Source organism: Mirounga angustirostris, unplaced genomic scaffold (genome assembly GCF_029215605.1).
Source record: "Mirounga angustirostris isolate CCGP_5_RB_7025 unplaced genomic scaffold, mMirAng1.0.hap1 SCAF_13, whole genome shotgun sequence".
Taxonomy (NCBI): Eukaryota; Metazoa; Chordata; class Mammalia; order Carnivora; family Phocidae; genus Mirounga; species Mirounga angustirostris.
The window spans coordinates 77,528,043-77,541,477 of record NW_026991721.1 but is presented as its reverse complement, the minus strand read 5'-3'; the positions used below and the strand labels follow the sequence as shown (position 1 = coordinate 77,541,477).

General features: G+C 33.5%; 1 protein-coding gene across 12 annotated transcripts in view; it reads right to left on the bottom strand.

The window, feature by feature from the left end:
• CNTN5 (contactin 5) overlaps positions 1-13,435 on the bottom strand; it is a 1,392,146-nt gene that overhangs the window by 807,290 nt on the left and 571,421 nt on the right. For all 12 annotated transcript variants that reach the window (XM_064577192.1, XM_064577190.1, XM_064577193.1 and 9 more), the window contains one exon: positions 3,930-4,045. In XM_064577192.1, the coding sequence (XP_064433262.1) occupies positions 3,930-3,984 (55 nt within the window). In that variant the 5' untranslated portion in view covers positions 3,985-4,045. The remainder of the gene's footprint in view (positions 1-3,929; positions 4,046-13,435) is intronic.

Genomic DNA, 13,435 nt, shown 5'->3' with positions numbered 1-13,435 from the left:
TTGGGCCATTGAGAACTTTTTCAGTTGGTTCCTGTGTCCCTTTGATATACCTGCCTCATTGTGTTTGTTTTTTGTTTGTTGCTTTGTTTGTTTTAGTACTTCTTTACTTTCTGTTATTATAAAATATTCTAGGCTGGTCAAGTATACTTCCTGCCCCAGCCCTAGAGTTAGTCCTTCTTCAAATAGCCCTGATCACTTCAATTGGAGAATAGTATTAGAAACCAAGATCTCAGCACTTTTTGTATTGGTTTCTACTATATAGTACATTGCTTCTAGGCCATCTCAGATAACAGAACATGATATATGTGTGTATACCTAGCCACGTATATATATACATATTTATACTTTGTGTATGTAACCATCTGTATCTACATCAAACTAAACATGAGTTCATACTGAAGTCCCCAATGCTAATCCATTTACCACATGGATCATTCTATCCTTCTCTTGCTTATCTGTAACCTCCCACTCCAACAGTGAGAAACTTGGCTCCCACCATCCACCATCCATTGATTTAATTGTTCAATTTCATGTATAGTGGGTTTAGAGTTGCTAATAATAATGTTATTAACTAGAGCATATTACTAAAGTACAGGGTATTTGGTGGGATTTTTGGTATTTTTTTTTTCTTGCTTTGAATTTTGAAGATTCATTTCCATAATTACTTAAGTCATTACCCTTATCCCCCACTGCCCTAAGTGAAGTTGTTTCATACATTTGTAATATAGTTAGATTGTCACATTCTGCTTTTCATTCTGGGATCCTCTAACCTCCTAAATTATTATTATTATTTTTCATTTGTGTACATTGATGTTTACTTTGTGTTATAAAGTTCTATTGGTTTTGATAAATGTGTAATGACATGCATCCACCATTACAATATCATAGAGAGTGTTTTCATCACCCTTAAAAATACCTTCTCTTCATTCACTTATTTAATCATCCCCATGTCCCAACCTCTGGCAATCAGTGATCTGTACAGTTTCTATAGTTTTCCTTTACCAAAAGGTCACTCAAATGGAATCATGCAATATCTAGCCCGTTCAGACTGGCTTCTTTCAATTAGCAATATGCATAAAAGATTCATCCATGTGTATGCATGGCTTGATCATTTCTTTTTATCACTGAATAGTATTGAATTATATGAAATTTACACAGTTTATTTATCCATTCACTATTGAAGGGCATCTTGGTTTTTTCCCATTTTTGATGATTGTTAATAAAGCTCCTATAAACTTTTCTGTGCAGGTATTTTGTATGTGCATACATTTTAAAATCAGGTACATGTCTAGGATTCCAGTTGCTTGACTATATGGCAAGACTATTTAGCTTTGTAAACACAGCCAAACTGTCTTCCACGGTGGTTGTGCCATTTTGCGTTTCTACCAGCAATGAATAAACATTCCTCTTTTCTGTATCCTCGCCAACAATTGATATTGCTTTTACTTTTTGTTTCTATCTGGATCTTAACCATTTTGATATGCACAGTGGTATCTCACCATTGTTTTAATCATCAGTCTGTTTTTAATATAAGGCTGTAGATCACTACACAGGCTATCAATGTTTCATTGCTTTTAATAGCCAGTTTTTAAACATAGGGTTGTATAAGAGTTCTACATTTCTTAGTGAAACACACCCCAGATAATCAATTCATTAAAAAAAAGGAATAAGTAAAACAAAGAAAAAATACAGTCTTGGACTTCTCTTATTTCTTTGATCAGTTTTGCTGGTTCAAATAGCAGCAACAACATAAAATGTGTTCATGACCCATAGCTTAATTACCCTCATTTTCTGAAATAGTAATCAGGTTACTATGCCAGTAGGTCCTATTATGTAATACTTATAAACAAAAGCAATAACCAGAGAAAACCTAAAGAATAAAATACCAAATAATAAAATATTGAAGTGAATATTGAATGTAAGTATCACCAACTAACAAAAACATAAGAACTGTACTTCCAAAATAATTTGTTAAAATAAGAAGATAAAGGTGAGAGAATTTTTTGAATGTAATTAACCTTGATAATATTCCCTTGCAAGTATCTAACCAATTTTTAAACAGATCTCTACAGTAGAAAATAATCTGTTTTTAAAAATAACTAAAACATATAGATGTCTTATATTAAGTGCAGATAATTAAAAACTAAATCTCATATAAAAATGAGAAATGTCCTTTGTTTTCAACTTTTTTTTGGAACTGTCTATAATATCTAAATAGTAACTTACCTCCAGACTAAAGCTTGTTACTCTTATCTTACAATGTTTCATTTTACTCTATGGAGATAGCAGCACCTTAATTACCTTATGAACTGGATATCTAGTGATTGTGTAGATTGAGTATTTTCATGTTTTGAAAATGAGTATTTTCACCTCAGACTGAGTATTTTCAAGTTTCCACAACCAGAGTAGAATACCTCATCTGAAGTGACTGTTTATTTGGGAGGATAATGTACCAGTACAAGAAAATAAAATTTTGGAGTGATATAAAATATCATTCTCCCTCCGACTATCATTGTCAAATGAATTAAAAAAAAAAAAAAAACTAGACTCTAGTTGTATTTAAATTTTGGATAAAATAAAATATTGCACAGAACATTCTAGAACTTAAACAGTTTTTTGTTGTTTATTTGAAATTCAAACTTAACTGGGCATCCTGTCTTTCATTTTGCAAGCCTACTTCTATTCCCTTTAGTTAATTTAATTTGAGGAAGATGGCATTGAGGCAGCAAAAGAGAAATAAAATAGATCACTGGGGAAGATGCTAATACTGTACAGAAAGAAAAATAGGATAAAATATTTGAAGACTATTTACTTCTTTTTAAGGTAACCATTATATTGATGGACCAGGGTTTTCATTTAACTTTTAATGCCTTTTGTTCATGTTTTCTTACTTTTTCACGTTTTCACAGATGTATCTACCAACATTTTCTAGAGGTTTCATCTTACCTTTCCTGTCTCTTCTTAAACCTGTTTTTTCCTATAAGCAGTGGTGCTTAATACATAATAATAATAAATTAAGAATTGTTTTGTTGTTTTTGCAGTTAATTACTAGTATTTCAACAAAAAGAAGCTTTTATATATCTTCCAAAGGCATTCAGGTACATGCAAATATGTTAGTTATTCATTTAAACCTAAAACATGCAGTTATAACTGAAATAATAATCTAAATTGAGGATTACCTCTTTGTTTTTAAAGAAGACTCATCCATCATACATAATTGAAGTTACATACATAGTACTTAATAAAACAACATAACTATTGAGTTAAATCAACCTATAAATGTTACATGTATAAACATTTACATCATCACTACAATTTAATTTCTAGACATTCTTAAAAACTTGTGGCATATTAATTTTTAGCATTATGATAGTATGATTCCAAAGAACATAAACTACTTTTTCAGAACAAAAGATATCATTTTAGATCCAAGATATAGAACAATAAGATTGATCAAAACAAAGTTAGAGAAGCTGAGACAACCAAACAAATTCATTGTGTTGGCGATGCCTTTAAATGATTGTGTGTGTGTGTGAGTATAGTAAATCCAACATGATTCTGTCTTTATATGGTAAAATTTAGCATTGTAGTGAGACATTTTTATAATTACTTGCTGTAAATGATATATATATATATATATATATTACTAAATCTTCTAAAGGCTAATAATAGCTTACATTGTAAATGAAAGCCAATGAGGTGGGATGGATACGCATTTTATTAATGTTCATACAGTATTTTCCTAGGTACCTTATTATATTGAATTGCTTATGACTTTTTGCAATGTTAACAAAGGTTTAAGAATTGTTTTTCTTTCTTTTTTTGAAAAGTATAACTTCTGATATAAATTTAAATGAACACCTGAGGATATTATGTAATGAAGACTTTAATATATTTTTGTTATTTTATATGTACAGCAAGATTCTTACCTGAAAGACACCCAGCTACTGACAGCAACAGAATTAATTTCCAAGAGGAAGCCATCCTTGGTTATTAGGATATCTCGTGTCTCAGTGTGTTTAGCAGTTTCTCATTAAAGAATGTCCTGTTGAAATAAATAACAGTTTTCAAAAACTGAAAAAACAAAAAAGTAGACAAACACAAACCAACTCAAAAATATCACAGTAAAATGATAAATACCTTTTATTGCAAAGGTCAGATTATATATACTTGGATATTGACATCAATAATAAAATTCCATTAAAATTAATCTAATGCACAACACAAAAACTTCAGAGAAGTGATAAACTTTCATTAACACATTTATTTATATTGAATACTCCCTTACAGAAAATAAAAACATCAGGTTCTAATGGGGATGATTTTTCCTCACAGGGAATGTAGAATAGCTATATATATATATATATATATATATATATATATATATATATATATATATTTATTTATTTATTTATTTTTTAAAGATTTTATTTATTTATTTGAGAGAGAGAATGAGAGAGAGATAGAGCACATGAGAGGGGGGAGGGTCAGAGGGAGAAGCAGACTCCCTGCCGAGCAGGGAGCCCGACGCGGGACTCGATCCCGGGACTCCAGGATCATGACCTGAGCCGAAGGCAGTCGCTCAACCAACTGAGCCACCCAGGCGCCCAAGAATAGCCGTATTTATTACATTAGACAAATTATTGGACTAGAAAAATAGGGTAGAAAAACCAGTTACATTAATATATACTCCTCTGGTCTAGAACATAACTAATGATCAGTTAGCCAAGTGATTTTACACATGTGCCTGTAGCTCATCTAAACCCCCACAGGAAATTTCCTCACTTAATTATTAATGTCAACTGCCTTTGTTTATAACTCCTGTGATTATCTGCACTGTGTTATATTTCCCTCCTTTGATATTTCTCTCAGCATCTTTTGCTAGCCAGAATCTGAAGGAAATATTTTTTGTGAATATTTAACATTTTTGTCTAATGGCATTTTTATAACAATGATGAGTGTAGCACATAATTATTGTTTGGTTCCATTATTTGTCCTGAAAGATATGATAAACATAAAAAGTATAAAATTCTAGCATGAAATTTCCTGCAAGGACTTGACAAAAGTGCATTAGAAATTCCTATAATAGACAAGTAACTTCTGAGTTTTCAAGTGTCAGTTAGTGGTGTACTTCTTAGCCCAAAGTGATTAAATTGGGAAATAATTGTACAGTGTGTTAATAATTTTTAAATAACAATTGCTTCTTGGCAACTGTTTCCATCCTATAGACTTAGAAGTTCAGATTATCTCTACATTTTAGAAAAATTCTTAAATATATAGGCAAGCATGTCCCCACCCCCCCACCCCCAGCTAGATAATAATTTGATATAGTCATACCCAAACAGGGAAATCTATTAGCGAATCTACCTGAATAACGTTAGTCTCATTTCATTTATATTTTTAAGTCTAAGCCTTGGTAATCTATTTGAATTACATGGTTAGAAATCACAAGTGGAGAAGAAAGTTAATAACAACTAATAATGGCTGATTTATAGCCATCTACTTCAAGAAAAGAGACTTTTCATTCTTTGTTCTAAGAAATATCAAAAACAAAGACAATTTGAAGCACAAAAAATACCTTATCACTAATTTTTACAATTTAAGACATTTTCATTATTTATATACTGTTTATTTTGCCAGAAAGGAAAAGAAGAAAATTAGCACTTCCCACACAAACATTAGAGTTGCTAGAACTACAATTATGATTCATGAGAACTGCACATTTGAATTAGTGAATTTTCAACCCATGTTGAAATGGACTTTTCTCAGATTGTGAAATCTGAGACATTGATACCGTTTTGCTTCACTTGTTTTGATGAGCTTTTGTTCAGTCCATGTCCCCCAAACTGGTATTTTCCTTCTCTATTTGCAATGTCCTCTGTTGTGTTAACCATTCTTCATCAACAAATGCAAATGTTTTCAGAGCACTTACATGCTATACGTTGGGAAAGTCAAAGAGAAAACACACACACGTGCACACACATGCACACACATATACACAGAAGTTTATCACAGGCTATGAATCAAATAAGTGGGATACTGTAAATATACTACTAATATAGAGCTATCAAAAGGGAGAATCTATTCATAAAACTGGCAAAAGTTGGGGATAAAACGGAGGGCTCTTCAGTAAAATTTCAAGAAGATATTGATCTTGGACAAATATCTTGTTGAATGGGACAATGCAGGGAGATTAACAATGAGCACATGAATAAATAAATCAATATCAGAGACTGATCCATACTATGATAGAATTAACACAGAGTAAAGAGACAGAGGATAGACGGGGCTACTTTAGTAGGGGTTCACAGAAGCGATTTCTGATAAGATGACAGTTGAGTATTCCTGTTTTCAACATGTCATTATGGAATAATCCTTATGTATATAACCCAGGTACATTTGTTTTTTCAATTCTCAAAAAAAAAAATGGTACACTGAATTTTATTACTAAAAGAAACTAAAAATCTCTTCAAATAAAAAAACAGCCTGTGTGTGCGTGTGTGTGTGTTCATTTTCCAGCATTAATGGTTGCTTAATGGGGCTAAAACACAAACAATCATAGATCATTAAAAGCCATTCTTTTAAGACATCTAAAGATTTTTTTTCCTTTCCTTCTTTTTTATTATCTCTCTCAATTTTTTTTCTCAAGTAAAAAGTAAAAGAAATTATCTTTAGGTTCTGAAATATGTAAACTTTTTATTTATTTATTTATTTATTTATTTATTTATTTATTTTTTATATGTAAACTTTTTAAATAGTAAGCAAACAAACAAAGTACCAACAATATCCTTAATAACACAGATATTAAGAAAATGTTTTCTTTTCTTTATTGTTTTAATTCAACTATAGTTAACATGCAGTGTTATCTTAGTTTCTGGTGTACAATGTAGTGATTCAACAATTCTGTACATTATTCAGTGCTCATCATGGTAAGTGTACTCTTTAATCCCCATCACCTATTTCACCCATTCTTCGACCCACCTCCTCTCTAGTAGCCATCAGTTTGTTCTCTATAATTAAGAGTCTGTTTACTGGTTTCTCTCTCTTTTTTTTCCTTTGCTCATTTGTTTCTTAAATTCCACATATGAGTGAAATCGCATGGTATTTGTCTTTCACTGACTGACTTACTTTGCTTAGCACTATACTTTCTATCTCCATCCATGTTGCTGCAAATGGAAAGATTTCATTCTTTTTTTTTTCTCAAAGATTTTATTTATTTATTTGAGAGAGAGAGAATGAGAGAGAGCACATGAGAGAGGGGAGGGTCAGAGGGAGAAGCAGACTCCCTGCCGAGCAGGAAGCCCTATGCGGGACTCGATCCCAGGACTCCAGGATCATGACCTGAGCCGAAGGCAGTCGCTTAACCAACTGAGCCACCCAGGCGCCCGATTTCATTCTTTTTTATAGCTGAATGATATCCCATTATATATACATATATACCGCTTCTTCTTTATCCATTATTGATAGACACTTGGGCTGCTTCCATAATTTGGCTGTAGCAAATAGTGCTGTGATAAACATAGCAGTGCATATATTGTTTTGTTAGTGGTTTGTATTCTTTGGAAAGATACCCAATACTGTGATTACTGGATCATATGGTAGTTTAGTTCTATTCTTATCTTTTTGAGGAACTTCCATATTGTCTTCCGTAGTGGCTGCAGTATGCATTCCCACCAATAGCACAAGAGGGTTCCTTTTCCCACATCCTTGCCAAGACTTGCTGTTTCTTATGTTGTTGATTTTAGCCATTCTGACAGGTGTGAGGTGACATCTCACTGTAGTTTTGATTTGGATTTCTTTGATGATGAGTGTTGTTGAGCATCTTTTCATGTGTCTGTTGGCCATCTGTATGTCTTCTTTGGAGAAATGTCCATTCATGTCGTCTGCTGATTTTAATTAGATTATTTGTTTTCTGGGGTGTTGAGTTGCATAAGTTCTTTATATATTTTGGATGCTAACCCTTTATCAGATATGTCATTTGCAAATATCTTCATCCTGTAGGTTGCCTTTTAGTTTTGTTGATGAAATATTTTAACTTTTTTATATGCCTCTCTTGAAAACACAATTATTCTCATGACTTTAATAAAATGCTTGTATCAAAATAATAAAATAATGTAATTATGCAGACATACAGTATATTAGGTTCCTGCTACATGCCAGGTTAAATTATAATCAGTTAATAAATTTTACTAAAGAACACCAAGATGTAATTTTAGAAATACCTTAATGGAGACTGGCAGCTGTACAAAAAACTGTTGTTCATCAAAAGATTGAAAATCCATAAATACTAATTGGGAAACCACTAATCAGATACAGTTTTTTAAAACCTCACATTTTAAAAGAGTTTATTTCAATGTTTAGAATATAATTATCACTGTTAAATGATAGTGATAATTAGTGATACTATTATCACCTGTGATAGTTAAAGAACAATGTATAAAATGGCATCAAATTACTTTGCAAATTTTTACTTGAATTATTGTAAATATTTACAAGTAAAGGAAAATAAGTAGGTATTTGTATTATCATAAATTTTAAATAATAAATACATTGTGCAGTTGAATGTGTAGCTAAGTACTTAAAAGCATCACATCTTTATTGGAATTCTAAATAGAAATGCTGAATATGTGTTATGTAAAATCAATTAAAGGATGCTATGTTGCTATTTGAATAAAAGTTAGTTTTTTTAAAAAAAAGATGCATATATTAAACTGCCTTGTGAATGATACTTAGATGTGAGTGTGTAGAGAGAGCGATTTCTATTATTTCCTGTTGATCTCTCTTTCTAGTTCTCTAGCAATGATTTTCTACAGTTTGACTCGTTATAAGCTATTTTAACATAATTATAACATAATTATATTTTGAATATATTATATATAACATAATTATATTTTGAAACATAAATCAGGCTATATCATTTCCCTGTTTCAGTGGTTTATTCTTAAGATCTAAATTCCTTATATAGTCTGCAAAATGACATATATAGTCTAGTCCTTGCCTAGCTTTCTGACTTCATCTTCTAGCACTCTAGACTCCATTCCCACAACACTGACTTTCTTGCTGCTCCTCAAATAATGTCAAGCACTCATTGTTCCCTTTGCCTGGACCCATCCACCATCAGTTCTTCCCAGACTGGATAACTTTAAATCATTAAAGGCTCTACTCCTCAGGCTTTTCTTGACCTTTCTTCTTAAATAGGAAGTCCCTCCCCACCCCACTTCCTGTCATCCCCATCACTGGCTTTTCATACATTACCCTACCTTTTTTTCTTCTTATAAATTATCAGTGCTTGAGGTTTTGCTATTTATTTATTTTCTTTTTAATTATCTTTTTCTCCTACTGGGATGTAATGTCATGAAAGCAAGAATTTTTGTCTTGTTCATCTTTGTAGACTCAGCATCTAGAACAGAGCATGTTTGGTTTTAATAGCTATACGATTATTATTTTTGAATAATAATTATTGGATAAACTGGAATCTCTGGTAAATAAATTATTTGAACAAAGTAACACAAGAAGACATTAATACTGGCGGCAGTATAAATACTACCATTTATAAAATTCTATGTGCTAGGCATGATATTATGCACTCTACCTACACAACCTCTATAAATTAACTTGACACTTTTTATTGATTAAGATAACTTGCCCAAGATCACACAGCTAGTGAAAGTCATAACTGGGGTAAGAATAATGTTGACCTTTAAGAACCATCATCTCTACAAAACTTCACAGTAATATCTACAAAAGTTTCTAGAAGCCCTCCTATCTGACATAATTGGGACTGGTACTGAGTGAATTTAAAACAATAATTAAAAAAATAATACAGAAATACCTTAAATGTTATAATTTAATTAATCTGATTTAACTCCATATTTTTTGGCCAAACTTATTATATAGGAATGAGTTTTTTTTTTCTGAGTATCAATATTCTGATGGAAAAATCCTATCTTTTATCTCAAATTATGAGTTATTACTATGTAAGTCCTGCCTGTAACACATCATATACAATTTTTAATTTCTTCAAAGTGTTATAATGCCATGTGAAGTGGTCTGATGATAGCATCCTAGAAGGCTTTATTTTTATACAGTTGCCTCATACACACCTACTTTTTTTTTAAAGATTTTATTTATTTATTTGAGAGAGAGAGATAATGAGAGACAGAGAGCACGAGAGGGAAGAGGGTCAGAGGGAGAAGCAGACCCCCTGCTGAGCAGGGAGCCCGATGTGGGACTCGATCCCAGGACTCCAGGATCATGACCTGAGCCGAAGGCAGTTGCTTAACCAACTGAGCCACCCGGGCGCCCTCATACACACCTACTTTTATAGCATTTCCTAAGTCACTTATTTTATTGAGTTTGTTCGAGATATGAGTTTCTGTGGTTTTAAAAATCTTTCATTTTTTTTCCATAGAACGAAATGCTCTCACTGTTGGTGCACTCTATGTCATTAACCTGCATGATGTGTATTGAATTACCTAATTACATCAACAGGTACAATTTCCATAAACAGCATAAACACAACTGAATCTTGGTAAGTATGGAACTTACATAATGGCAGTGAGTAAACTAGAGATAAGCCCACTTAACCATCAGCACCTAACTTATTCTGAATTATTTTTATTTATGGACACAATAAAAGTTGTTACTTGGCAAATTAGAACAGAGGAGTAAAAGTGTTTCTATACTGATTGGCATGTGACAAGGCTACCATATGAGGGACCTGGATGTAAATTTTGGTAAAAGAAGTAAAATAATCAAATATATCTTTTTTTCTGTGTACCTTATGCTGCATCTCAACCATGACTCTTTACTAAAAATGAAGCTAGTGGCACTTTTGCTTGGCAGATATCCTTTATTTTTTTATTATGTTAATCACCATACATTATATCATTAGTTTTTGATGTAGTGTTCCATGATTCATTGTTTGCGTATAACAGCCAGTGCTCCATTCACTACGTGCCCTCTTTAATAACCATCAGCAAGCTAACCCATCCCCCCACTCCCTCCCCTCTAGAACCCTCAGTTTGTTTCTCAGAGTCTATAGTCTCTCATGGTTCATCTCCCCCTCCAATTTTCCCCCCTTTATTTTTCCCTTCCTGCTATCTTCTTTTTTTTTAATTATGTTATGTTAATCACCATACATTACATCATTAGTTTTTGATGTAGTGTTCCATGATTCATTGTTTGCGTATAACACCCAGTGCTCCATGCAGTACGTGCCCTCTTTAATACCCATCACCAGACTAATCCATCCCCGACCCCCCTCCCCTCTAGAACCCTCAGTTTGTTGCTCAAAGTCCATAGTCTCTCATGGTTCGTCTCCCCCTCCAATTTCCCCCCTTCATTCTTCCCGGCCTGCTATCTTTTTTTTTTATTATATTATGTTAACCACCATACATTGCATCATTAGTTTTTGATGTAGTGTTCCATGATTCATTGTTTGCGTATAACACCCAGTGCTCCATGCAGTATGCCCTCTTTAATACCCATCACCAGGCTAACCCATTGTCCATCCCCCTCTCCTCTAGAACCTTCAGTTTGTTTCTCAGAGTCCATCATCTCTCATGGTTCGTCTCCCCCTCCAACTCCCCCCCACCTTCATTTCTCCCTTCCTACTACTGGAAGATATGCTTTAAATGGTAAGCAAGGATAGGACAGAAGTCATAGGGAGGGGGCATTAAAAGTCTTTTATGGGGAATTGAATTTCTTTTTTTTTTTTTTTTCTTTTTTTTTTTTTTTTTTTAAAGATTTTATTTATTTATTTGAGACAGAGAGAATGAGATACAGAGAGCATGAGAGGGAGGAGGGTCAGAGGGAGAAGCAGACTCCCTGCCGAGCAGGGAGCCCGATGCGGGACTCGATCCCAGGACTCCGGGATCATGACCTGAGCCGAAGGCAGTCGCTTAACCAACTGAGCCACCCAGGCACCCGGGAATTGAATTTCATATGTCCTTGAAGGGCATTTGGACAAAACAACAGACAACAGATAACAAGATGCAACAAAAGATCTAGGCTCAGTCAGTTAAGCGTCTGCCTTTGGCTCAGGTCATGATCCCAGAGACCTGGGATCAAGTCCCACATTGGACTCCTTGCTCAGTGGAGAGCCTGCGTCTCCCTCTCTTTCTGCGGCTCCCCCTGCTTGTGCTCTCTCTCTCTCTCTCTCTCTGGCAAATAATAACTGAAATCTTTTAAAAGAATATCTAGCAGAAAACAAATATTTAAAAGTAAAGAAAAGAAAACTATGTGTGTTGGTCTTGTTATGTTTGCTATCATATATCATATCATCTATAGCAATGCCAGGAAAAGAGACTTCTTGCTTTCAAACAAAACCAGAGTGAGTTATGATATTGTGAATCACAAGAAAATAAATTGCACTTTGTTTCTTGGACAAAGAACTATGGGTTGTAGATAGAAGATGGAGTTCATAGTGTTTTCATAGTGTTTTCATTTAATTTCATAAATTTGGAGGTTTGGTTTTCTACCGTGTGTAGTTACGCATGGTTATGGTCTATTTTCCTCATCCTTTTAAGTCCAAAAACTTCTTTTGACTTCACAGAACCTACTTCATGGAAAGGGAAACAGTAAATATTTAAGAAGGAGCAGCACTAGTCTTCTGGGACTTCAAGTCAACTTTGTAATTTTAGTTAAAACAGAAGAGTAGAGAAAAATATACCTCAAGATTATTTAATAACATAGAGTGCACTTAATGGAGATGGGAACCAGAAAAGAAAAAAAAAAAAAAAAAAGACCACTCTAGGGAACTGGTGCCAGAAATATTCCATGATTCCCATCACCTAGTGATTGGTACAAGGAAAGTATGAAGACAGAACCGTAGCAGATTGCATCTGACCCTAATCTCCATGTAAATTTTGACAGTACTCATCTTGTGTCCCGATCTTGAATATCATCCTATGGCCAGGTAACAGAAGATTTCCCTTTCCAATAATTTGGAAACTAGACACGATGACAAAGCTTCCTTCTTAAAATAATACAAAGTATAAAGTACTTTAAAATGTCTAAATGAATTAGTTCAGATGGAAAAACTTACTAAAGAGCAAAATGAGATAAAAGCAGCAAGCTGAGGAATGGAGTTAACTTTCACTGTTATGTCATTTATCAAATCCCAGTGAACTTCACCTTGGTGTTCATGACTTCTCTGAGAGTTTGGGAACCAAAATCAAAGTCTAGGGCTCACAAGCGTGGGTGTTCAAATAGGAAACTCCATATATCTAGGATCCCAAAGGGTTTCAAATTCATAGTTGTGGTAAACTAGAAACTTTCCTCCAGAGAGTTATTCTACCCACAGAGTAGGAAAAGAAAAATTTCAGGCTGTTGGTGGGAGTGCAAGCTGGTGCAGCCACTCTGGAAAACAGTATGGATGTTCCTCAAAAATTTGAAAATAGAGCTACCCTATGATTCAGCAATTGCACTACTA